Source organism: Ischnura elegans, chromosome 8 (assembly GCF_921293095.1).
Source record: "Ischnura elegans chromosome 8, ioIscEleg1.1, whole genome shotgun sequence".
Classification (NCBI taxonomy): domain Eukaryota; kingdom Metazoa; phylum Arthropoda; class Insecta; order Odonata; family Coenagrionidae; genus Ischnura; species Ischnura elegans.
Window position 1 is genome coordinate 24,659,614 of NC_060253.1, and position 25,266 is coordinate 24,684,879.

The 25,266-nt window shown below is 38.3% G+C and overlaps 1 protein-coding gene across 1 annotated transcript in view; it reads left to right on the plus strand.

The window, feature by feature from the left end:
- Positions 1-25,266, plus strand: part of LOC124163610 (tRNA (guanine(10)-N2)-methyltransferase homolog) — a 36,733-nt gene that overhangs the window by 3,813 nt on the left and 7,654 nt on the right. Inside the window, exons 4-11 of the mRNA XM_046540627.1 lie at positions 4,053-4,186; positions 4,303-4,437; positions 5,448-5,604; positions 12,454-12,560; positions 15,925-16,063; positions 17,513-17,631; positions 20,452-20,552; positions 21,969-22,098. Of these exons, the coding sequence (XP_046396583.1) occupies positions 4,053-4,186; positions 4,303-4,437; positions 5,448-5,604; positions 12,454-12,560; positions 15,925-16,063; positions 17,513-17,631; positions 20,452-20,552; positions 21,969-22,098 (1,022 nt within the window). The remainder of the gene's footprint in view (positions 1-4,052; positions 4,187-4,302; positions 4,438-5,447; positions 5,605-12,453; positions 12,561-15,924; positions 16,064-17,512; positions 17,632-20,451; positions 20,553-21,968; positions 22,099-25,266) is intronic.

Here is a 25,266-nt window from a genome sequence, read left to right on the forward strand (position 1 = left end):
ACAGGTCATTTTGAAGAACTTTTCACTTTGATCTTGTTGAGTAAAAAGGGCAGTTCAAAATATTTGTTCCTGGTACACAATTAGGATCATTCAGGTAGAAAGTACTGTTTATCGGGTGTTTAGAGTACAGTGGAACCTCGATCTATCGTTTTTCAGGGGGACGGATGAAAAAAACGATGAATGCGGGAAAACGATCGATGCGGGAATGTTTGACCAGGTTGCCTATGTCCCAGGAAACTCTGGATTTTTGCGAATTATGATATTCATTAAAGGATTCAAACAAAATTTTAGCTGATTACAGGATTATTATAACTTTATCGAAACATATTGTTGATTCGAGTTATATCTCTTTCAAATATCCTAAAGGAACACGCCACCTCGCTAAAAATGTTTGCACTGCACTTGGCATTTTCACTGTTATTATGGATTTCTGTCTGATTTAAAAATTCTTAACCATCCACTTAAATGGCATTTCAAGTACATGTATTTACGAGAGCAATGTGCATGGTATGCCTAAAACAACCGCTTTTGCCGATGCAGTGATTGATTGCGAGATGGATCAAAAAGGCCAAAAATAGTTAATTACTTGAAATGTTCCTTTCTAACAATTTAATTTTTGATATGATTGAGGCGATGTGTAAAGCGTTAACAATGTTGCATTAATCGTCAGTGGCACGCCCACCTGATCCTCGGCTTCATGCCACTTCTTGTTTTCACCAGGTATCTCGCTGTACCCCCACCCCCTGCCGTCATGTGCTAGCAGACAACCCGAGGCGCTCTGCAATATTCACGTGCTTATAGCGCAAATTCTTTTCTTTGTCTTCAATTATTTTCAGCCCATCTTTTAAAGTTCTCACTTGTTTCTTCGGAAGGGCCATGGTCCGAAGGCGAATAAAAATAAAACCATTAAAAATGAAACCGGACTTGATTGAACCCACACGGAAAACATTCACTGGTCAACTCACCCTGGAAAGTACGGAACCACTCGTACGAGGTGAAGTTCGGCACTAATGGTATCGCGTACGGCGTAAGCAGAGCTTACTGCAGAGGGTGAAGCATGACCATATGACTGCGCAATGAAATTTTTTGTCCTATAGAGAAGGCAACTTACCCACTCATTTCTAACAATAAGTAGCGTAGCTCTAGATGAGCAGATGAATTCAGTTTGCTAATAGGGAGAAACAAAATATTATGAGAACGCATCGCTTCCTTAGCAACTCTGACAAGTGAGACTTGTAGCATAATTCGTAAGTTGTAACCTGAAGCCCTGATTTCGAAAAAAAAAATGCTGCATCAACTGCCGATAAGCTCACAATCAGTGTGAGGATATCAAGATTCGCCAGAAATAACCATCGTTTTATTCCAACTATTTCCTTGCTTTAAATGCTTAAATAACGTTAGAAATACGTCGTGTTTGGTATCATTCTTTTTGGAATTACGTGCACATTACTAATATTTCTATCCAATAAAAGTTTAATACCAATTGCTGAAATTCATTTTTAGACACCTTTTGGGCTAATAGGTGATTCATAGGCTGAAAAAATTCAGTGGGCGAGAATCGGAGAGCATGAAACACGATTCTATTGTTCTCCTGCACCTTGATATTTTTTTCGAAGCTAAGGTCTTCATAATACGATCCCTACGCGAGCTGGGACCTTTTTTTTGTTAGGGAGAAGAGGAAAGCTTCAGAGGGGGAGGGAGGCTAATGCTCAATGGAGTGGGATAGCGGATCTTGGGAAATGCACTAATGTAACTATCCCACGGTACTCAGCTTCTCCCTACTGTATTTCAATCTCCTGGGGGTGTCTGTCATTATTAGCCACAAATAACACGTTGTAAACACTTTGTCTCCTTTTCGTTAAATGATGGATGCGGGAAAATTTTACGACGGGACTGCGGTCTTCAAACGATCAATGCGGGAAAATGATACTTTGGGGAACGATGGATGCGGGGAAAAATTACATTGTCTTTATGGGACTTTATTTGGGACCAAGAACGGCGAACGATGAATGCGGGGAAACGATCAATGCGGGAATTATAGATCGGGGTTCCACTGTGTATGAAAGCTTAGTGTGGTGTCATAAGATTCGTGAAGTGTGTTATTGTAATTTCAAGCAAATTCTGTCCCGGACCTTAACTTGGATATCCGTGTGCATATGGGCGTACCCAGCAGAGGGAGGCAGCTGCCCCCTCCTACAAGCATAAGTAAATTTAGTTTGAAAAATAAGGTTTTGAAAAATTTTCTTTGGATCAAAGAAAAGTGATATTAGTATAAAACATGTAATAAAAATAAAAATATTTTTTCCGACCAAATAATTGAAAAAATAATAAAGCGCTGTTTTGGTTTCATAACCTTTTCTGTGTTACAACTTGAACGAATACGGCTTGCCCCCCTTTAGTTTTGATCCTGGGTACTCCGTTGCGTGTACAAGAAATTATCTGCTAACCACTGGTAGAATAAGGCAGAATTAATAGTTATCAACTCAGCATGTGATGTTATTTGCATATTTAGCACCAGAATAGTTTTCTCCTCCATGCTCCTCTTATGAGCAACTTAGACTTTTATGTATGTACAGCTGTTCTTTATAAATATCTTGAGCATAAAAATCATTTGTGAATCTCTTTTTTAGAATCCTTTGTGAGGTATCAATTTTTTTCCTGGTTACAGCCTGTGTCAGGTATCTATCCCCTCTAACAATGCGATTAACAGGCAGTAATAGTATGTGTTATACGGTGAGAAATAATCAGTTTCATTGCTAAATTAGTGCTTTAGGTAGAATGTAAAAAAATAGTAAAAATATGTTACAGCCATGGAATTCTGTAACATATTTTATTAATGAAACATGGAAAACAAAGGAAGAGTTAACACTTTAAGGTTTAAATTTTTCTGCAATCAAGCTTAGTGATCATAATATAATACATAAAATGTCGCGACATAAAAAACCTTGACTCATCGAATTAAATCGTTGTAGATACATAACATTTTTTTCATTCCTTCAAAAATGATGGATATATGCCTCCGTAGACTTTCTCCGGAAGAGTATGAAGGATTCCTTCACACTCTTCCCTTCGATGTCTAATTACCCTACAAACAAGTCATTTGAGGAAAGCTGGAGCCAAATTTGTGTTTCCCACAATCATCAGTTCATACCTCTTAGAGCAACGCCGGGCAAAATATAGATTAACCCAGTTATAGTTAATATCATCACGAATAATTAAATGTCAAAATTAATGGGGGATATAGCATAATCTAACAATTTCTGTTTAACTTTTCTGTTTGCTGAAACAGATTTTTTGCATTAATATAACTAGTCAAAATGAAGTAATTAACCAAATGTTTAAATTAACTTTGAATCATAGCAAAAATGACAAACAGATATCGACCCGTGAAGTGCCAGGGAACCTGAGCCATCACATCTTGTTCATTGAGTGCAAATGTTCAAATGGACACAAAATCAAAATGAACACGAGATCCCAATTGAATGGCTGGAGGGAACCAGCAGCCTCCGAAAACTGAATGCCCTGGGAAAGTGAACGCCCTAATATTTTGAATGCCCTTTCAAAATATTACGGGGTTTAAACCGTTCCGCAGTTAAAGTATTCGTTTTCATGGACTGAGGGGAATGGTAGAGAAGGAAGGGGAGGGGCTCGGTCGTCTATTGTGTACTTCAAGCAGCCTTGGATGGTCTGCCTCGTAACCGCCATCTTTTGTAACCACAATGCACTTGCTGAAGTAAGCTGCAGTTCAAAATGTCTCTTGGTGAGCATACCTGTGGGACTGAATGTGCCACACGTGTGCAGTACAGACATGAACAGCGAACAGGGAGTTTTAGAGAACTGTTCATTTTCAAGCTGGTTTATTTCAGTGACCAGTGCCTCCCAGTGTATAGATTCTCATATACATATTCTCTTATTCTTTATTCATTCCATGACCTGTGGTGTGATAACAAATGATGGTTCAGGTGAAATACTAAATCTGTCTGCTAGAAATTCTAAGCTTGTTGAATACTAACAATGAAACATCCTTAACATTAACAGGGTTATTTTTGCAGGGTTGCATGAAGAAATGAAAGCATTTCCATCTGAAAGGACGTCATCTTATTTTTCGGCGGACAAGTCCTTTCGAGTGACAGTTGAGACATTTTGCAAGACAATCAGTCAGAAAGAGAAAGTGGAAAAAATAGAGGTAAGTGATAATGAAATGATACTTTTGACATGATCAGGGAATTTTTTATAGGAATTGGTCACGTCTAATTTTCTGGTTTGTGCTCCTCTCCTATTCTTAAAAATGTCTTCCATTAGGAATTTAGCTACCTACCTATAGAGGGTCCAGTAAACCTTTCAGATCCAGATGTTATTCTTCATCTCATAGAATATTATGGCATGGAGCCGAACAACATTCCAGAGAAGCCCTATGACTTGTTCTTTGGCCGTTGGGTGAGTGCAAATAATTATTATTGTGCCTTTACATAGTTGAGTATCTTATGATACAATGATATGGATGTGTTTATAGACTCAAGTTGTTGTTGAAACTGTAAAATTGTAAATTATAGGGGTTGTTAATGAAATTTGATTACTTTTGCTTATTGACAGCTGTCCCAGACTTATTGTTTGTTACCATGAGGCAAACCAAGTTTTGTTCTTCTTGTAGAATTAAGTTCTGCGTGGGAAACTGATTGAGCTAGTTGCTTAGTGAGTGATGAAAAATGTTGAAAATTTTGGGCATTTTTTGTTAGGAATTCAGAAGTCATTTTTTCAATTTGGCTTCAGCTTTTATTTACTGTCCCGCCACATTGAACAATCTTATTTACTTTTAATTTACACCGTATAAGAGCACCAAAGAGTTGACATGAGCATAGGCTGTAATTTATTTTCCTGTGTTCTGAGCTTGTTTTATGGCAAATAGAAGATGCAAATCAAAATGACACTTCTCAAATAAATTTTTACTTGTGTATGATGAGTTGTATTTTATGTCATTGCTAAGTACACAGTGTGCTTGATGATGACGTAAAAGGCATCACTTCATACGCCTGTAAAATGTGAGTGGAAATGCATTCCCATATTTTTTATTTGCATTATGATGTCTTTCCACTAAATATTGTACGTGTACTACATTTACAAAATATATCAAGCCTGCAGGAGCCAATATTTTTTATATCCATCACCCTGTAAACAGCTCTATTAGGCCTTTATATTGCGGGGCTGATAAGAATGGACTTTAAAAAACATGGCTGAATATGAGGAAATTAGCTCTACGGCCTTTGGCAGGTAAATGTAAAATGAGTTGTTCCAAAAGCGGTATCAAAAACATCCATTCGCTTGATAGAAGTTAGTTACCCAGGTTAGACTTGAACGTACAGCCTTCGGTTTTGCAGGCAGAGAATGTACTCTATTACCACCAAGGCCGGCGTATTGCTTAATTGGATATTTTTTCATTTTATTTCTAGGTCTGTGATGGGAGCAGGGATTTAATTTGCAAACTATCATTGAAGAAGCGCCGATTTATTGGAAACACAAGCATGGACTCTCAGCTGTCCATTCTAATGGCCAACCAAGGGAAGGTCATGCCAGGTGATTTGGTGTTGGATCCATTTGTTGGAACTGGTGAGTGAAAATTGTTAATTTTTTTACAGTTCCCAATTCAAATACTTTCGTTTGAGAAAATTACCATCGGCGCCAAAAAGGTAGAACGATGAACCTTAAGCATTTTTATAAAATCTTGCTTAAGCTCCATGTGCTCGTGTCATATATCATTTTACTCATTGTTTATTCGACTGCAAAAATGAATTATTAAACATGTTTTAAACGTAAATATTTAGCTTCTATGGTCGAAAAAGTGAAGAAGAACACGTGAAAAACCCAAAATAAACCAAATATAAAATTTAAAGTAAACCAAAAAGACGAAAATCGCCCTGCAGCAATGCAATCTACCAAAACGACGATTTTTGTCATTTTGGTTTAAGTAAGAGAAACAGTATAAACATTTTCTTGCGTGAAAAGTTTAGAAATATTTTGTACAAATAGAATACGTAACTGCAATTTTCTTTTTTACACCTGGGAAATTGAAATCTACCTTTCGGCCATTTAAAAAATCAAAAAGAATGGGTGAATTTTAATAAAAAAATTATTTGTTATAGGAATATGACGTTCTCTCTCTAACATATAAAATGAAATGCTCCAATTAAATGTTTTTCCCGTGACAAGATGAAGACTATTTGCCATTTTCATAGTTTTAATGCGTGTTTTTTTTCACTCTTATGACCAGAGATGCTAAACGTTTATATTTTAACAATGTTTTAATAATAGGGTAGTTTCCTTCATCAAAGAAAACGAAAGGCATTGATTGCGATTCGTTACCCACCATTAGTGTATTCATAATTTACAAATTATTTGGTTTTTGAAATACCGGTTTAGACGAATGGCAAGGGTCAAATTTTATCCTCATTTGAAAAAGGCCAGATTGGCGCCCATGCGATTCCACTCCGCATGACGTCACAGGGACCTAGTTTCTACACGAGAGGATAGGAGTTATACATCGTCTGAGGTTACCAATGCATGCATGAGGCACAGAGCTCAGGGAAACATGTCTTAATAATCACTTATTAAAACTGGCTAAGTTCGGAAAGTTTTCTTCGTTTGATAAGGTATTAATAAACCTTTTTTAAGCCAAGCGCTACCATGCAGCAAGGTACTCAGCTATCCGCTAGCATCCTGCGACGTATCAGCGCTAAGCCTCGCCTCAAGGTCACCTCACCGGGCGGGAGGGGGAACCAGAAATACGACGTACGGAGATATTTCCCGACATTCATACTTAAGCGTCTCGTTTTCGCGCGCTTGAAAATTTTCACTTTTCATTTAATCGCGAAAAATAGATGTTGTCATTTAAAAATCTAAAAGCGTGAAATACGTACTCCAGGAGTAATAATCTTTCGATTAAAGCAATAAAAAAATAATAGGAAACCACCCTATTCATTGCTGTAGTGAAATAAACAAAGAGTAGAACGATATATGACACGAGCCCTTGGAGATTTGGCAGGATTTTATACAAATGCTTTAAGTTCAGTGTTCTACCCTTTTTTGCATCGAAAGTAGTCACTACTACTCTCCCTACATCACTGAATTCAGATGCATACAAAAAATTATTTTTAGATGAATCACTGGCAAAAGTACCATGCGAACTTTGAATGGACTGCTAATTCATTCTTTTTGATGTGAATATCTGACTAGGTAGGCATGCGCTGAATATGACATTATTGTTTTATTATGTACAATTACACAATGTATTGATAATTTCACGTTTGTGTAGCATAGACTGCTCTATTACTTTGATGTTGTGTTGAGTTATTCTGGACAATTTTGACATGCTAATGACCACTGAAAACTGACCCTCCGATAAAAATTGGATACCATGCGTAGGGGTCAGTAACATTCGCTAATATCTGTTCTATTACCGTATTTCCTCGTGTAGTATTTTATATTTTCACTAAAAATTGAATTCGTCCTATTTAAAAATGGAATACAAATTTTTAATACATACTCACCCTTTCACGTACAAGATGGCTATAGCAGTCTTGTCTGAAAATTTTGTGTGGTTAATGAAACAAGATTCAGAAATTTACTTGACTTTTATTGCTAAACATTAGGAATACTTTGATGCCCCTGAACGGATGCTACTTGCATGTGACATTCATACTGCAAAACCCCCTACTGCATAATCATGATATTTCTGGCCCCAAAAAATTCATTGTGTGAATTTTTAACTGTACAATTACAATGTATGCCTGGATGTGATTTTTTCAAGCTCTTGAAAGCTGTTTAAGAGTAGGAGTTGGCAGCTTTAGGCCCTTAACCCGCCGTGACTCGCGCCCTAAATACGAACGTGAGAGCTCGCGTGGGGTGTTTCTGACACCCCACTCGTTTTTTTCGCTTTTTTCAATTGTTTAATTGTATTTTGCCTTAATTTTTGCTATTTACCTATCCTTTCATAACTCCTGATAATATTTGTTTGTTTGATATGAATAATTGTCGCATAGGAATATTTTGTTGTAATTTTGTTAATTTTCAAAAGAATTTGAAGTACAAAAGATGCGGACGTTGATACAATTTGTAAACATTCTTACATATTGGCTGTATTCTAATTAAAGCAATAATAATTTTGTTCACATAAATTAACAAATTGCATTACCTGGCTAAATAATTTTATACGTTACTTCGTTTCAATATTTTATATGAATTGATTTTTGATTATTTGATGGAAAAACCGGCCGCGAGTCTTGCGATTTGCCTGCTTTTGAGCTAATGGAAATGATTTGATGATTAGGGTTTTTTACATTTGTTATAACGATCAAATAGTATTCTAAGTTGTTAATAATGATTCTGAAAAGTATTTTTGAAGAATTTTATCTCAATCACTGGCTCTTTCAAGTGGGAAAATTCTGAATAATCTTCTAGTCTATAAATTCCAAATTTGCCTGGGAAATGCTGTATCTTTTCGGAAATCGAGGGTGGACCTGTAGTCTGTTCAAATAAGGAAGGATGGGTGAGAGATTTGGCATGGATCGAGGGCCCAACGATAACCGCGTACCTGCCGTCAGCCAAAAATTAGGTAGGAAGCTATGGTTGGACCTCGAGCGGTGCCTAATCTCTTACCCGCCTTCCCTGTTTGGATAGACTATACCAACGATCGGAAAATCTGGACTACTCCTTCCGTTGTTTATTTCTCACGCACAAGAACCCCCTACACGGGTTCTTACTCACGCCATTCATTGTGCCCTTGTATGTCATGTTATGACCGACTATCTCGAATTTTCGTCATGACTCACGCCAGGCTTGGGGAAGGACAGGGCATGGCAAATACCGCAGCAAGAAGTGTGAAAACCCCCCTACGCACCCAAGACTGGAAGCAATAAAAAGGTTTCACAAATGAAGCGGCGGTAGACGGAGGGGGAAAGATTCTCTTTCCTTTGTACGCAGCTGAGTCAGGGTCATTCGGATTTCGGAAATGTTTTGGGCTTAGGCCGGAAAGGATCTAGGTGAAGGTCTTCCCTACTCTCTTTGCTGAGAGGTTTACCCTGCAATAAATCCTTTTGTTCTGGCGGTCTCTGTATCCCAGTAAAAGAGAAGTTTGCTCTCCATTCGGCAATTCAAATATGAATTTTTACTTCTCTAAACAAGATTTGTCTTCGTTACTTTGTGCATGCGGACATCACGATAGTTACCACAAAAATTTCCCTGCGAAATCCTCGCTATTATTGATCAATATTCATATGCTCCTTTGGGATAGTTGCATTTTGATCAACTTTAGATATTATTATGTTTAAAATGAGACAGAAAATATTTACGAATTGTAGCAAGTTGGTATAGCCTCAGTTGACATTTGGAAGGGCTGATGAATGACACGAAAAAATCATTTACACGAATTCCTTCATGAAACTATTTTTTAATATTTTCCAAGCACTCACTACATACTTTCAACATGTGCGATGCACACATATTCCTTTCACAAATTTCACAAAACAATTTAGTTTTTATGTCTTTGGCTCTGGGGCAAATTACACACCTTCCACTTCCTCTTCTCCGCTTTTCCTGTGGCTCCGATATTGATGGCTCTCCGTATTTCTCTAACGTTTTCCTAAATTCTTTTGGCAAATTTTTTTGTGTACTTCTCTGGGCAATAAAAGGTTTTGTTAAGCCTTTAGCAATTTCTCGGAGGAATGTTCTTCTATTTGTCTTAATTTCAGGATGTAAGTTCCTGAAAATAACGAACGCATTGATGCCCAATGCATTCATCAAATGATAAAAAACCACCATAGGCCATCTCCTTGTGTTTCTGGCAACACTATAGGTAGCGCACATTTCATCTACCGTATCTACACCACCTTTCGTAGAGTTGTAAAAGGATATCATTTCCGGTTTTTTTTCTCACCTGTGGTCGGATCAATGCTAATATCGCTGTGCATACTCGAAATCATGAGGACGTTTTTCTTCTTTTTAGGAATATATGACACAAGAGTCATATTTTTTCTGAAGAGAAAAATGCTACTATACTCATCTCTATTTTTGACAAAAACAATTTCAGGGGGAAGCTCTGCCTTATTCTTCCTAATGGTCCCCACAATAGTAAGTTTTCTTAGAAGTAGATCTTCCAAAAGTGGCACTCTCATGAACCAATTGTCCACTGTAATGTTCCTCCCCGTTCCCAAAATTGGACTGACAATCCTTTTTACAACCTCCTTTGGGCTGTTGTCTACTCTAAAAGGACCATCTGGCTGAATACCTAGGTAAACCTCCATTTTTTGCGTGTAATACACAGTGGCATCTACAAGTGCAAATATTTTTATGCCGTACTTTGCGGGTTTATTTGGTAAATATTGGCGGAAAGAACATCTACCCCGAAAAGGAACTAATTGCTCATCTACTGTAGCAAACTCACCGATGTTGTACAATTGTTCAAATTTACGGATAAACATTTCAAATACCATTCTTATCGGAGCCAATTTATCAGTTTTTCTCCTATTTTCTCTGTCTCTGATGTCATCAAATCTTAGACATTGAAGCAGCAATTTAAACCTCTGGTAATTCATTGATGCCCTAAATATCTCCACACCCAAACCATCTTGATCCCACATATCTTTCAAGTTCTGGCGACCTGATTTGTTTGCCCCTAAATAAAAAAGCAGGCCAATGAGACATCTGATTTCAGATTCGTCTGTTGGCTTAGCATCTCTTTCTTGAGAATAATTTTGCACCTTTTCTGCAAGTTTGATATTTGTACTATTTACAATTATGTGACAGATGTTCTCATCAAAAATTATGTCAAAGCAATCTAGCGGAGAATTTATATCATTCTTATTTCCCTTGAAGCCAGCTGCCTGAGATACAATGTTATGAACTGGTGTTCGAACATTACGTCGTGGCTCAGAGGTACTCCATTTTGTCACTCGATCTTTGCCCGTTAAAAAATTATCGTTAGTCACAGTTGTATACTCAGTCTCTGAATCACTGATGTCCTGATCGCTACATGTGTCGTGCTCCGATTCCTGTGCTGAAGCTGATGAGAATTCAGTGTCTGAATCAAATTCTTCCTCTTCGGATAGTCCACTGGAAAGCAGAAGAGCAGTTTCTATGTCCCTCTCTGATCGTAAATAGGTCATCTAAGGGAAAATATAGGTTATATAAGATTCTGAATGATTTTCAGTGATTCCTAAAATTTAAATTTTTCATTTATCAAAAATTGAAAATGACATGAACTTACCTCGAGGTCTCTAGAGAATTTCTAGGCTTCCCACTAGCAATCACTTCTAAGAGAAAAAAGTTATACGAATTTTGGGATGAAATTCTTCCCTAAAATGGAAAAATAAAAGAAATATTGCGTATAGTCTCCTTTGAAATAATGAAGTAACGAAAAATAATGGTGAAATAAGCGTTGAAAATTTATAAAACGTAATGAAGCATTAGGTATCGAAATAATGATTGTAAAAATAAGATAAATTTTATAATTGTAAGTGAAAAGACTCACCAAATAAAAGAACGAAGTATACTTCGCGGCAGTATTCAGTAGAGGATCCAATGAACACAAAAAAAAGTAAACGCAAAAAAGTTTACGGCACACATTCAAGCATGAAACCAACACTCGAAAATTTCGCTCCGACGGGATGCGCACTGTCTTCACAAAAGCGTCTGATCTCGGCCGAAAACGGAAAGAAACTAACCAATTTTCCAGGACAGCTAGGAAATATCCCTAAACTCAGCTACTGAAAAGATGAGACCATAAAACTAGACCCGAAACGAACTCTAACCAAAACAAGATGCTGGGGTGCCTGGGACACCCCGCGCGAGTCACGGCGGGTTAATTTAGAAAAGCAGTCATTTTCACTGAAGTAATGGAGTCTTTTTTCATTGAAGAATTCTTGCTAAATCTCTGCTACTAATCATCGTAAAACAACTGTCAATGGAGGAATTAATTGAAATATGCTCAGTTTTGCAATTTATTTAATGCCTCAGTTGCATTTAGTATTATGTGGAAAAAAGTTTTAATTATTTTAATGTCGGCCCTGTTGTTTTCTTCTGGGTTAAAATTTCTTGACCTAATATATATTATAGTTGTGCATACTTTAGTGAATTTGTGAATAGAACAATGCAGATAAATATTTGGCATTTGATGATAGAGTTGGTGCACTGTAGTGCCCACTGTTACTGACAGGGTGAGGTACACTAACTTCCGGGAATAAGGCACCAACCCCTGTTACCATTAGTCCTCTAGGGCTAGAGTATCCTCTGCATCATCTCACCCCCTTTAGGTGCTTCCTTTTGGTAGAATTACGTGGTAAACAAATGCAAAGCGCCATCTGTGGAGAACTTGCTGCAACCTGCATTATTAGCATCTGTGTAGCATTGAGAGATGCAAGATAGGGATCTTAGATGTAACATCAATTTGTATATTCCATATTTCAGGTTCCCTCTTGGTGGCTGCTGGTCAATTTGGAGGATTTGTTTTGGGAACAGACATCGATTTCCTCATGCTTCATGGGAAGACAAGGCCATCTCGTATTACACAAAAGGTAACTACTGTATTATTTGTATCCTTGCAAAGTTTGCTGGCCTTGTATGGGTTTTTGGTGGCAGAAATTACCTTTCCAAGAGGTGACTGTGCCTTTACAGCTCAGCATTGCGTTGATATGATGAGAATCCCTGCCAATACCAATCCATGGGAATCCATACCAATGCCAATTTTTGTCTTTCCCAGCTCTTACTGTTACGTTTTGGTAACAAATAAAAGGCAACAAGCATCAGCACTCAAAGTGGCCCAAATGCATTGTGTAGCTTCAGTGAGACACATCCTGGTGGTACTATTAATTTATTAATACTTAAGCCCCTATAGTTGCCAGAGATGAGCTTCCATGCTGTGTACGTTGTATTAAACAGATGAAGGGCCACTTCAATGAGAATTTGTGCCCCTCAGCCATTGCAATAAAATTTGGGATACCATTTTGCTGATTTATGTGGGAAAGTCTCACTATTTAGTCTTTAGAACTTCAAAATGAAATAAAATATAAAATAAAGTACATTCTAAACTCCTTGAATATCTACTTCAGATTATTTTTACATTTGACCTTACAGTTTACCAATACCAAATGGAAATCCTCAGGGTAGTGATTTGTTTGTACCAGACATTGGTGTCAAGAGGAAAAATTTGATAGCAGTAGCTTCCAGGTGCATTGTTTGCATACTCTCATTCACGATGATTGTCTATATGGCTAGAATTGGTCACCACAAATTTAAAATTGAGTTCCAGGAATTGAGAAGTGCAAAGCTAAGATTAAATAGATACGTATTGAGTTTTTATTCTAGTACTGAGTATCTTCATGGAGGTAAATATCTTATTTTCAGTTAAATTTGTAGTAATACCTTTGTTTGGACCAGTTCTCGGTGTTGGCAGCATGGTGGTGATTACCTTTAGTTCTCACAAAGATTTCCAACATGAATGGATTTTTCTGTGATGATGGTAGCAAGCTTGTGACATGATGTTGTCAGTTCTCAAGTTAGGATAGGATTGGCTCATGAGTTGCAGTGTCAATGCAGCACCAAACTGTTAAGGCACTCTTAGGTTACTCTGAAGGCCGTTTTACACGGTACACGGAATTGCGCAATCTGAAGTACGTGCGAAGGCGCAATCAAAATTGCGTCGTGTGAAGCAGTGAATTGCTGGAATATGCGAGAATGCGTGGATGCGAGACTGCAAAATAGCCCCTGTTCTAATTTCGTTCATACATTTGTGCAATTCCACGCCATTTTAGAAATTAATGCAGCTCTAACCTGTGCAATTCCGTGCCCCGTGTAAACGGCCTTGAAGGTTTGTACACACAGTGCATTTCCTGGTGTGAGTATGTACTTGTGTGTACGCATTCATCATAAAAGTTGCATCCTGTAAACACCCAATAATGCAAAAATGCATGTCCAAGAAGTAGGATGTTCTAATTTTGTGCATTCATCCGAGCATGTGTACTTTCGTTGATAAAATCATTGTGTAAACACGGCTTTAATGCACTCTCTCAGTGCATCAATCAAAGGTTATTTTGTAGTGATGGGCAAAGTCGATCTTTTTAGTGATTCAATCATTTTGACTCGAGTCACATAAGTGATTCAATCAATTGATTCAATCACTTTGATCGAAAAGACTCAAATGAATCAAGATCAAAAGACTCAAAGGAATCAAGATCGAAAAGACTCAAAGGAGTCATGATTGAAAAGACTCAAAAGGAATCATGATCGAAAAGACTCAAAAGGAATCAAGATCGAAAAGACTCAATCAATGGATGTAATAAATCACTTTGAATAATCGAATAAATACTGCCTCATCTGCGAAGAGCATTGGTAACGCTGATTGCTATCCATATTATCATTTCATATACTATTTTTATTGTGAATTCCTAGATGAGTAAATTAGATTTCAAAAATGAAGGAAGTAGTGTCATGAAAATATTTGGGAAGGCAAAACTGCCTCAGTTTCTTAACACTAATAAAATAATTTCTAACTATAGTTGATGAAAATATAACACAAAATACACCACACACTATGCATGAATCTGATCTGCAGGATAATTTTATGAACGACACAATAAAATGTAACCAGCTTTAACTTCTACTTCTTAACGTTCTCCTACAGGAGTCATCTTAATATTTTCCTTATACGTGTATTGGTGTTATTAATACTGATAACTGCTGGAAAACATTTAAGAAAAAGATTACACAAGTATTCAGTTCTTCATAACATAGTATTTAATTTTCTCACAACTATTTCTGCCCTGAGGAAAAGAGATCAAGCATCTATCGTTCCAAATTTTGAAACAAACCGGAAACCGAGATGATTGATATGAAACCGGAAGTCGGAGTGATTGATGATTGATGATCGACTTGTTTAACGAAATGAATCATGAGTCATTTGATTCACCTAGTGATTCAATCTTTTTGATCGAATCGTTCATGATCGACCCATCACTATTATTTTGGGTCGGTGAGGATATGGTAGTCTGAAGAAAGTCAGGGAATTTCAAAAGCTTCTGGAAAATGGGGATAAGTTGTGGTATCTCGTCCATGGTAGCAGGGAAAATAATGCCATGACATGCGAATCAAAAGAACCTTTGTGCTGTTGGGTGTTTCAGGGCTTGTACCTTAAAACTGAACTCATAATAAGGAATGTAATCGAGGGAAAAATTAAAGGATTGGTTCCTAGGAGAGATATTTGGCAAAGTTTTGCTAATACATAATTCAATTATTTTTTGTGCTGTTCATTGGATTCCTAGTTATGTGCAACTCTGAATTACAGACATTTTTAGGTAGTTAACTCACCCATAATTCAAGAAGAACTCAGTCTGTGGCTCAGCCTAGAAGAATTTTGCCGTAATCATAAATGTAATAATGATTAAGTTGTAATAATCCTCACAATGTTTATTTACCTAATCTGTTTATACCCTTACGGTGCCATTATCAAAGGTATCTTGGAATGGCACAGTTGGTGCTGAAATCAGTTTTGTGAATAAACATTGTATGGAGTATTGCAAAGTCATTATTACTTCAATAGACTAGTAGCCCTCCGGTATTGTCTAGTGGTTAGGTTGCTTAGCCTTCACAGGAAGGCCCAGGTTTGATTTCTGTTATGGGAAATCTTTTTGCTGGCCTTGGAGGTGGTAGGGTATATTTGTTGCTTGCTAATCCTGGGTTGGCAGGTTCGAATCTCATCTGGATGGGTTTTTCCCGATCCAGGGTTTGGTTGTATGTATATGAATGTCTATATTATGTCAATTTTTTGAGAGGACTAGATATACAGTCTTAAAGTTGCTTGATGAATTATGACAAGATTATTGTTAGTATGTATTACTTATTTTGTTTACCTGATCCTATAGGTGATGTTATATGTACTTTCAGAAGAGGGAAGTAGGAGAGAGTGTTAAAGCTAACATGGAGCAGTATAGCTGCCTTGACAAGTACCTGGATGTCATTGTGGCTGACTGTGCATTGCCCCTCTGGAAGAGCTCACTTGTCCTGGACGCTATTATCACAGACCGTAAGCATTACAATTTTTTGTAGGCTTATTATTTATCTCTTATGAATTTAATGCTTGTAAATCATCTTTTGTATTGAGTACTAAAATCCTGCCTGCTAGAATTATATTTAAAACAGGATCATTCAATCAGACCAGAAGCCACGATTAATTGAAAGAATTCTGTAGGTGGAACAGAAGGATATGTTACTACAAAAATTTATCTTCTCCTTTAGTCATATCCTCCTGTTTAAAATAAAAACATGCAAAATTGCTACCAATTTTTCATGGATTGGTGGCATCAATCGAATTAAATTCATTCACTCATTTAATGATAATCTTTCATTGATAAAAGGAATCACTAACCAAAGTTTCGACTGCAACGGACCATACAAAGTCCATGTGTAAGGCCAGAGAAGTGGCAACTCACTTGGCATGAGTTGTTGATGTCATCAATTTATCTGTTAAAGACTTAATTGATTTCTCATCACAAATAGGTGGAGAAGTAGGCAAATGGTCAGGATCTAGTGGGATAGCATAGGATTTTAAGGGCTGCTTCCACCAAGGGCAATCAAGTCTTGGTGGCATATTAATCCCTTCCTATGTCAGTTGTTTATGCTTACCTCATTTCACCAATTTTAATGAGGGTGGTAAGAGATAGCAAAAATCATTGGTATTCACTTAACAAAGAACTAAACTTTATTCTAAACTATTCTACCTCACAGCCAATCAAAACCAATGAAAATACAACGGTAAGATGTGTATGAAGAAAAGATTAATATTTTTATTTTCTGAATCTACTTTTAGCTCTGTTTTGGCCACGGTTCGATACTGACTACAAAAACTTGAAGAAACAGAACTATGCTGTGCCAGTAATAATCCTGTAATAATGATGTGATATACCACAAAATGGAAGTTAAAATGGTGAATCTCATGAACGATGCATTTAAATTTGGTAACCTGCTACCTCAGGATTAGCAAGCAAGGCTTTCACTCTGCCTCCGCCAAGGCAGTCAATTAAGATTTCCCTTGCGGGGAAGCCTGGACCTCCCGGGTAATTAGAGCCAGGCATCCTAACCACTAGAAAGTTAAGTTATGATGTGAACTAAATCTCCCCCATTCTATTGTTTTTTCAGGGAAGAAAAGTTCATCGTAATAAAATGTGTAAGTTGCTACTGTCTTTTCATGAGTTGGTAACACCATTAGGATTCTGGTTCATATACTCGTTCAGGGAGGAATAATGTATTTTTTTTTGGGAAGTGCTTCAAAAAAGTCTGTGAAAGACCTTATTTTTAGTGGTGGACAAATGAAAGAGGAACACCTTAAATGGGAATGCATAGACCAGTAATAGTGTATTTGTTGACAGCCAGAATGCTACCACAGGCCAGCTCTTGTATCATGCATTCTTCTCTTCTCTGAATTTCTGGTGTTTTTACTTTTGGTGTTGAGAGATTTTTTTATTTGAATTTGCAGCTCCATATGGAATTAGGGAGGCTGCCGAGAGGATTGGGAGAGCGGTGAAGCCTGGGGAAGAGGATGTAGAATATCGTATAAGTGAAGAGCACATTCTGGCCGGCCACGTCCCATCCAAGGTGAAGAAACTCTGTACTCACACTCTAAATAATGCAATAAACAGAGTAGAGAAAGGAAAAACTCTCTGGGAGGCTTCATCAACATCAGTTGATGTCAATCCATCATGAAGCTGGTGTAACCAAAATTATCGTATGAAAAACTGCAAAATAGGACAAAACACTCATAGAAAGTCTCTACACCCATGTCTCGTATAGCGCAATTTCGATTAGCGCAATTTCGATATAGCGCAAATTCGTTCCTCGGGGAAACATTGCAACGCAGTGTAGCCTATTCAAAAATTTTAAACGCTCTCGTGATAAAACGTGAACTTGCGCTAAGTACACACGTAATTTCTACCAATTGACGCATATTAATATTATTTCTTGCCTCAAATCTTCTTTTTTGTTTATATAATAATCGAAATTCATTGCTGTGCAATTGCCAAAAGTATTACTCGTCATTGGGTCCAGATGGCCGGCCTACCGAAGTAATTTATCTCGTCTCCTTAACAGAATGAGTTAATTTAGATCATTTAGATCATAAGCGTGGGGCTAGTGGAAATGATTTTTTTTCAGCAATACGGTTTGAGACGTATCTTTGCCGTCATAGGTTATCGGGCGATTGACTTCCAGGTAGAGGGTCTACGCTAAAGCCTTCAAGGTCATCGGTATTCACGGGGGAGAAAAGAAGCGGTGGCCGAGTGGCGCATGAATAGCATCAACACATAAAAGGGTCCGCTATAGTCTCAAACACAATGGCTTCGTTCCCTCCCCGCAGTCGCAGGCCTTCTGCGTCTCAGGAATACAGTTCAGCAGTGGAAGGTGATATAGATAGAGCCATACAGAGTAAAAACCAAGAGAATATGGCAAAAAATAGGAATGCGTGTAGAAAAATCAAGAATTTATCAAGAAAAACTATAAACCTAGAAGAGGAATTGAAAGAGGTCAATTGCTTTGAAAATGGAGAGCCTCAAAGCGATATTGCGCAGAAGTTTAAACGCACGATGCCTTATTCTGAATAAAGACGAAGTTAAAACATAATAGTGACCTCAGCCGCACCAACTTCAACCAAGCGGTCTACACATACGGAAAATTAATAGTGAATCAGGACAAAAAGACGAGAGTGGTAATCGCTCCGAGACATTTAGAGAAAGCTCCGGTTGGTTCCAGAATTTAAACGGCAAGCAGGTATTTTCAGTGCGGCGATATCAGGTGAATCTGCAAGTGTTGATAGCGCAGTCACCGCAACATTTTCTGATGAACTCCAAGCTGTTATTGAAAGTGGCTCCTTTCCCCCTCAACTAGATCTAGTGTTGACGAGACGATATTCTTTTGGAAAAGAATGCATTCTCGTTCATTCATTTTCAGGGAAGGAAAACCTGGGTGAGGTTTCAAGGCATTTAAAGACTGTTTCACGTAGCTGCTAATGACTCGGAGGACTTCAAATTAAAATGATTTATCATTCATAAACTCCGCTAGCTATGAAATGGCATTTAAAGTAGCATTTTCCTGTCATTTCGATGAGCCACAAAAGGGCCTGGGTGACACAACAGTTGTTTTTAGACTAGTTTTAAAAATCGTCAACTGCCGGCAACGCATTACGATCCCCTGAGATAGCAGATGTTAGCCCACCCGCACGACAGGATGGAATTTCGAAAGCACGTAAGAATTTTTTTTAACGTGAATAAAAGTCTTTGAATGCGTGAATACTATCTTTAAAGATGTTTTAAACTATAAATATTTATAGAAATAATGTTTTCTAAGGCTATTAATGGGAATATAGATGTTTTAGAGGAAATTCAATACCAAAGACCTATGCTCCCAGGAACGCATCCCTATCTTCCCTATGTTAAAACGCTCTCATATAACGCAAATTCGTATAGCGCAAAGACCCCAAGGAACGCATCCCTTGCGCTATACGAGACATGGGTGTATGTGATAATTTGTGCTGGAGCTTGCTTAAATATGTTGATTCTTACTTTAGAAAATAGGGTAGCCTCTTTGTGATATCCCCTGTACCACTCACCTAAAAAGTAAAGGTAAAGTTAGCTACGTCTCGGAATGCCTAGCATTCTCTCTTACTTGTCAAAAGTCGAGACTAGATATTATTTGGGTTAAAATCCTCTTGATGGTTCTATTCAATCAAATATGAGTAGAGAAAGAAGTATTCTTCTTTTTCAACCTCGTATTTATTGTATTCCTCCAAATATAGTCCCCCCCCTAATTTTGAGGATTGAGTTTCGGGAAAAAATAAAAAAAATGGGTTTGAATATAGTCCCCCCCTTAATTTTTATCACGGGCATTTTTGGAAAAAAAGGGGGGGACTATATTTAGACATACGGCAGTATTGGTGATCTCGTAACTTTATTCTTCTGACCTCTGTCAAACCCCTCTCGACAGAGATTGCCCATTTTCAGCCCTGTGTCTACCCTATCCCCTCCCTTTCATGAGAGACAAGGCAGTACTTACAGTATAGTTCCCCTGGAGGTGAACTATCTCATCCAGTCCTTGGTCAACGTCTGCATAGGAGCTGAAGTATGGTGGGGTGGTTTCTTCGTTCCCTGTAGTGAAAGAGCATATTCTTCCTCTTTTGAATGACATCATGAGACATTTTCATTGTGTAACTATTGCCAATTTTGATTTAAGATGCGGAAAACTATCACGTGGAACTGGTTTGTCGAAAAGACGTTTTTCTGCACACAAAAAACTGGTAAAACCAACTAGTAGAGGATCCTGTCACTCAAAATAAAAAAAAACATAGGAATTAATAGATATGCAAGGGGATGGGGATGACCTGCCCCTATGAAGGAACGTGTCAAATGTTTTTTCTTCCATATACAGGTTGTGTATTCACTTAAGCAGATTTTCCACGACCTTTTGAGGTTTGCTGCTGACCATTTGAAACTGGGCGGAAGGCTGGTTTTCTGGATTCCGATAATCAGGTATGTTTTCAGAAATCCATTGGAATTTGGACGACAGCATAGCCATGGAACATTTTAGAGAGTTGGGGTGTTTCAGTCTTGCTGCATGAATGATGTTGAAATTCTCATGAATTGCCATGGTAAAAAATTCCCCTGAACCAGAAATCGAGCCTCATCTAGAAGTCATTTCATGACAAGAAATGTGAATTTCTTTGCTGTTCATGTGGCAGGAGTGAAACATTCTACAGATATCGCCAAGTGCCGCTGTAGGGCTGGAATGAAGTTCACTAATGGTAATAACTTCTTGGAAGCCCATATTTCTCTTGTTTCCATCTGTAATAGACCGTAACGGCCTGACATATAGCACTATGAACCTCCCTGAATTGCCATGGAAAGAAAGAAAACTGGATAGTGAAGTGGTCTTAGCAGTGGTCCATAATGCCAAGGACCTGTAATTCCATTCCTATGCCTCGGAATGTTTCTACTACTTACAAGTATTCAATGATGCTTTGATGGGTTTTGTCTAGCACTCGGTCAGTCGGGAATGAACCAATGAAAATGTGAGATCTACCCTTGATATCATGGTGTACAGCCGACCCATGGTGACAAATATATGCATATGAACTTATCTTGTCTTCATTGTCCATGCATTTTCATGAACTTGCTCAGTCCCAATTTCTTCTACTCTAGCATGGAGTCACTTTTTCATAAGGGTGCTAATCACTTACTGAAAGTGACTGTGGGATCTTTGAATTCGATCATATGAAATAAGACTCCAATTTGTATTTGCTGCATTAAATTATGGTACAGAGCAAATAAAAAAGTAAAAATAACAGTTATCCATATGTATTTGCTATGGCTTTACACAAGCTGCCTCAATAGGCATGATGGACATGTGAGCTTAAGCTTTGTGTAAACATGTTTTTGTAATTTGTGATTATGCATGTATTTGCAATACTTCGCTGTGTCATGTTAGGGTGTTAATGTGACCTTTTTTTCCCATTACTGACCTATACTGTATGAAATTCTAATTTTTATTTGAGTGCATAATTTTTTGATGTATCTCATATCTTTCTTACTCTAAGAAAGGTCTTGACTGAGATTCAAATCCAAATCTCCTGAAATCTTGAAATATTTAATGTCTATGATGAAAGTCCTATTAGTCAGCTATAGCCTTAGCTGTGGGACTTTGGCACAATGAGCCCAAATATTCTGCCTTGTGGAATTGTATGTCTGGCTGCATAAATTATGTTGTTCTGTAAAGCCAGCCAAACTCCTGAGAGGAAAATGCCATTGTAGCTTAAATGGTGGAGCACTTGATCATGTTTTGCAGTCTTAAGGTGGTGTTCCTTTGCCCACAAGGGATGACCTTTTTTTCAGTTCCATTCATTCATTTGTGGTGTTGGAGTCATTTTCTCTTCTCCTCTTTAATTCAAGGAGTGAATACCAGGATGGAAGCGAAGGAGACCTACCCAAGCACAAGTGCCTCACCCTGGTGGCAAATTCTGAACAAGTGCTGTCTGCTCACTCCAGCCGACGGCTGCTCACTTATGAGAAGACAGCTGAGGTGTGTCTCTTTTTTTTATCTCTGTCTTCAGTATTTTCTGAATGTACATTATTTGACACTGGGCTCAGTCACTATTTTTAAAATCATTGTTGATGGTGGTAGTGTTTGAAAAGTGAAGATGCCTTTCATTTTCCTTTTTCCACTTCTATTTGTGATGAACAATCAGCGGTCTTATCCCTTTAGCAGATAAGTTGAGGTGGTCACAAATTCATGCCAAGTGTCTCTCTTCTTCTCAGCTACTCCTCAGCTCTTTGCATGAGCCTCGCAATTTTCGTTGATGTTTACTCTCTTGTGAGCGTTTCCTTGCCTTACTGATAAAGAATTATACAGTTGATAAATTATCTAGAATTCTAATGTCGCCACGAACTCATGAAATGTAAAAGGCAACCTTGGCATTTTTTTATTGTGAACTTATGAGGGAATGGCTGAATGGAGAAATTTTTCATCTGAACTCATCTTTACCTTCCCTGTTCCGAATTCCTTTAATGAAATGCTCTTTAGGGTCTCATTGAATGACCCCTTTAAAGGTTTTGGAAGTGCAGTAGCCCTGTGTGCAGATTGCTTGGCTATGGACTGAAAGGCTCCAGGGTCAGATTCTGGGTGAAATCTCTGGACACCCTTAATATGGGCTTTGGGATTGGGAGATGACCTAAAGAAAGCAAATGTCCCCCATAGCCTGAATGTGGCAAGGTCACATGCCTGTGGTTTTGGCAAGAGTGAGCTCTACCCACATCCTGGATACCATGATAAGTTTTTGCCTTTGTTCACAATTTTAGGTGGGTCTACATTAAGGAGTGTGCAGTTCATGTAGGCATGCTGAATAACTTAAATATTGATAAGATAAATATGTACTGCAATCCACAAGAACAATTTTTCTGGCATAGAATTAGTGAGAAGAGGGTACCGTAAGTTGGGGCGAGTTCGGACACGTGGGGCGAGTCCGGACGATCGCGCCGGCTGATGCTTTATTTGATTTCATGCACCTAGCTCCGAGGGCAGAATGGTGAGAAATTACGCAAGGGTCGTTGGAGGCCGGCGCTCACACGGACACGACAACTAACAAATTGAGAAGGCTGTTGAGGCTGTGAAATCTGGAAGAATGAGTCTTCGGGGGGCCTGCAAGGAGTTTGGAGTGCCAAAATCCACAGTTCACGACATATTGAAGGATAAACACCCAAAGAAATCTGGAGGACAAACGGTTTTATCCGCCAAGGAAGAGGACCAGCTAGCGCAAGGGATTCTCAAATGTGCCGAGTGGGGCATTCCCTTGCGAGCAATAGACTTAAGGTTAGTCGTTCGGGAATACCTGAACAGGATGGGACGAAAAGAAAAAGTTTTTAAAGACAACTTTCCGCGAATGGAATGGGTTCGTGGTTTCTTGTCAAGACGGCGGGAACTCACCGTGCGTTTGGGAGAGAACATTAAGAGAGTCCGCGCAGCAGTGACAAGGGAAGTTCTGGAAAAATACTTTAATAATTTAGAGGTGGTTTTAAATGGTGTTCCTCCGGAAAATATTGTCAACTACGATGAGACTAATTTCAGTGACGATCCTGGAAAGTCCCGGGTGATTGTTAAGAGGGGGGAGAAACATCCGTCAGTGATTAAGGACACCAGCAAAACGAGTGTTTCTGTAATGATCGCCGCATCAGCGAGCGGGGAACTTTTACCCCCATACACGGTATATAAAGCCGTTCACTTGTATCCTACCTGGGTAGAAGGCGGCATTGAGGGATCGAGGTTCAATAGGAATATTAGTGGATGGTTTGACATCACAACCTTCGAAGACTGGTTCACCACGACGTGCGTGCCATTCTTCAAAAACAGGCAGGGGCCGAAAGTTATGATTGGGGACAATCTATCGAGTCACCTCTCGGTGGAAGTAATTAGGAAGTGTGAAGAAATGGGAATAGACTTTGTCATGCTTCCACCTAATTCGACCCATTTTTGCCAGCCCCTCGATGTAGCTTTTTTTAGACCTCTCAAAATTGCATGGCGAAAATGTTTAGACCAGTGGAAGCGCAAAAATCGTGGCGTTCTTCCGAAAAGTGAGTTCCCCAGGTTATTAAAGTCTGCCTTTGAGTCCATGGGATCTTCATTGTCTCCCAATATTTGTGCAGGGTTTAGAGCCACGGGAATTTTTCCATTCGACAAAAGTCGAGTCATTAGTAAAGTCCCCTCTTTAAATCCAAAGGAAAATTCTGACGCAGCCTCCGATGCTTGGTCCAACGCATTTCTGGAGATGTTAGCATCATCCCGCGCAGAAACACCAGAGGGTAGAAAATCGCGGGGGAAGAAACTAAATGTTGAAGCAGGAAAAAGTGTGAGTGCTGAAATTAAAAATGAATCTGTTTGTGATGATGTGGTTGACATTTCCTCAGAGAAAAATCTGTCTGTTGATGAGGTTTTGGCATCGCATGTCAACAATGAAGTCGATTTTGAAATTCCCGGCTCTCTCACAGAAAATTCGTTCGTGTTATTAAAATTTGGGACCAATAAACGAGATAGGCTGTTTGTAGGGAAAGTGATTGAAGTCTGCTCCAATAAAAAAATCCGTGTGCAGTGCCTTCGAAACAAAATTACAGCGAAGGAAACTTATTTCAGGTTTCCAGATGTTGCTGACGAGTGCATAGTGGGAAAATCGCAAATTGTTCGTCAGCTTGCTCCGCCAAGGGACTTGCGAAGGGGCCGCTTCGTTTTTAGTTCTTTAAGTGATGTTAATGATGTCGATTAATATGTCGAATTTTGTATCTGATTGTCATTAAAAATTCATTATTAAAACTGGTGAAAAATTGATATTATTGTAAATTTTTTCATTTCCGTTTTCATCGACAACCATTTCGAGGCCTCGGAATTTAACCTGAGCTATTCGGTCCGATTGAGAGTTTAACCTAAAGAAATTTCTTGTTTCAATGATACTTATTTCATACCAAAGAGTTAAATTAAAACTCCGTCTGTATTTAATGTATAAAATTGACGCGAAATGCCACCATATGTTAGGCCACATCTATCAATGCAACGCTCGCGAGATATGCGATTCGCTTTTCAATTTCAACAAATTTGCTGATAGTAAAATAAAAATAAAAGCTCATAGTTGCCGTTTAACATCACCAAGATAAGTAGAAAGTAATATTTTTAATAAATTAACTTGTTTTAAGAAAAATATTTCGT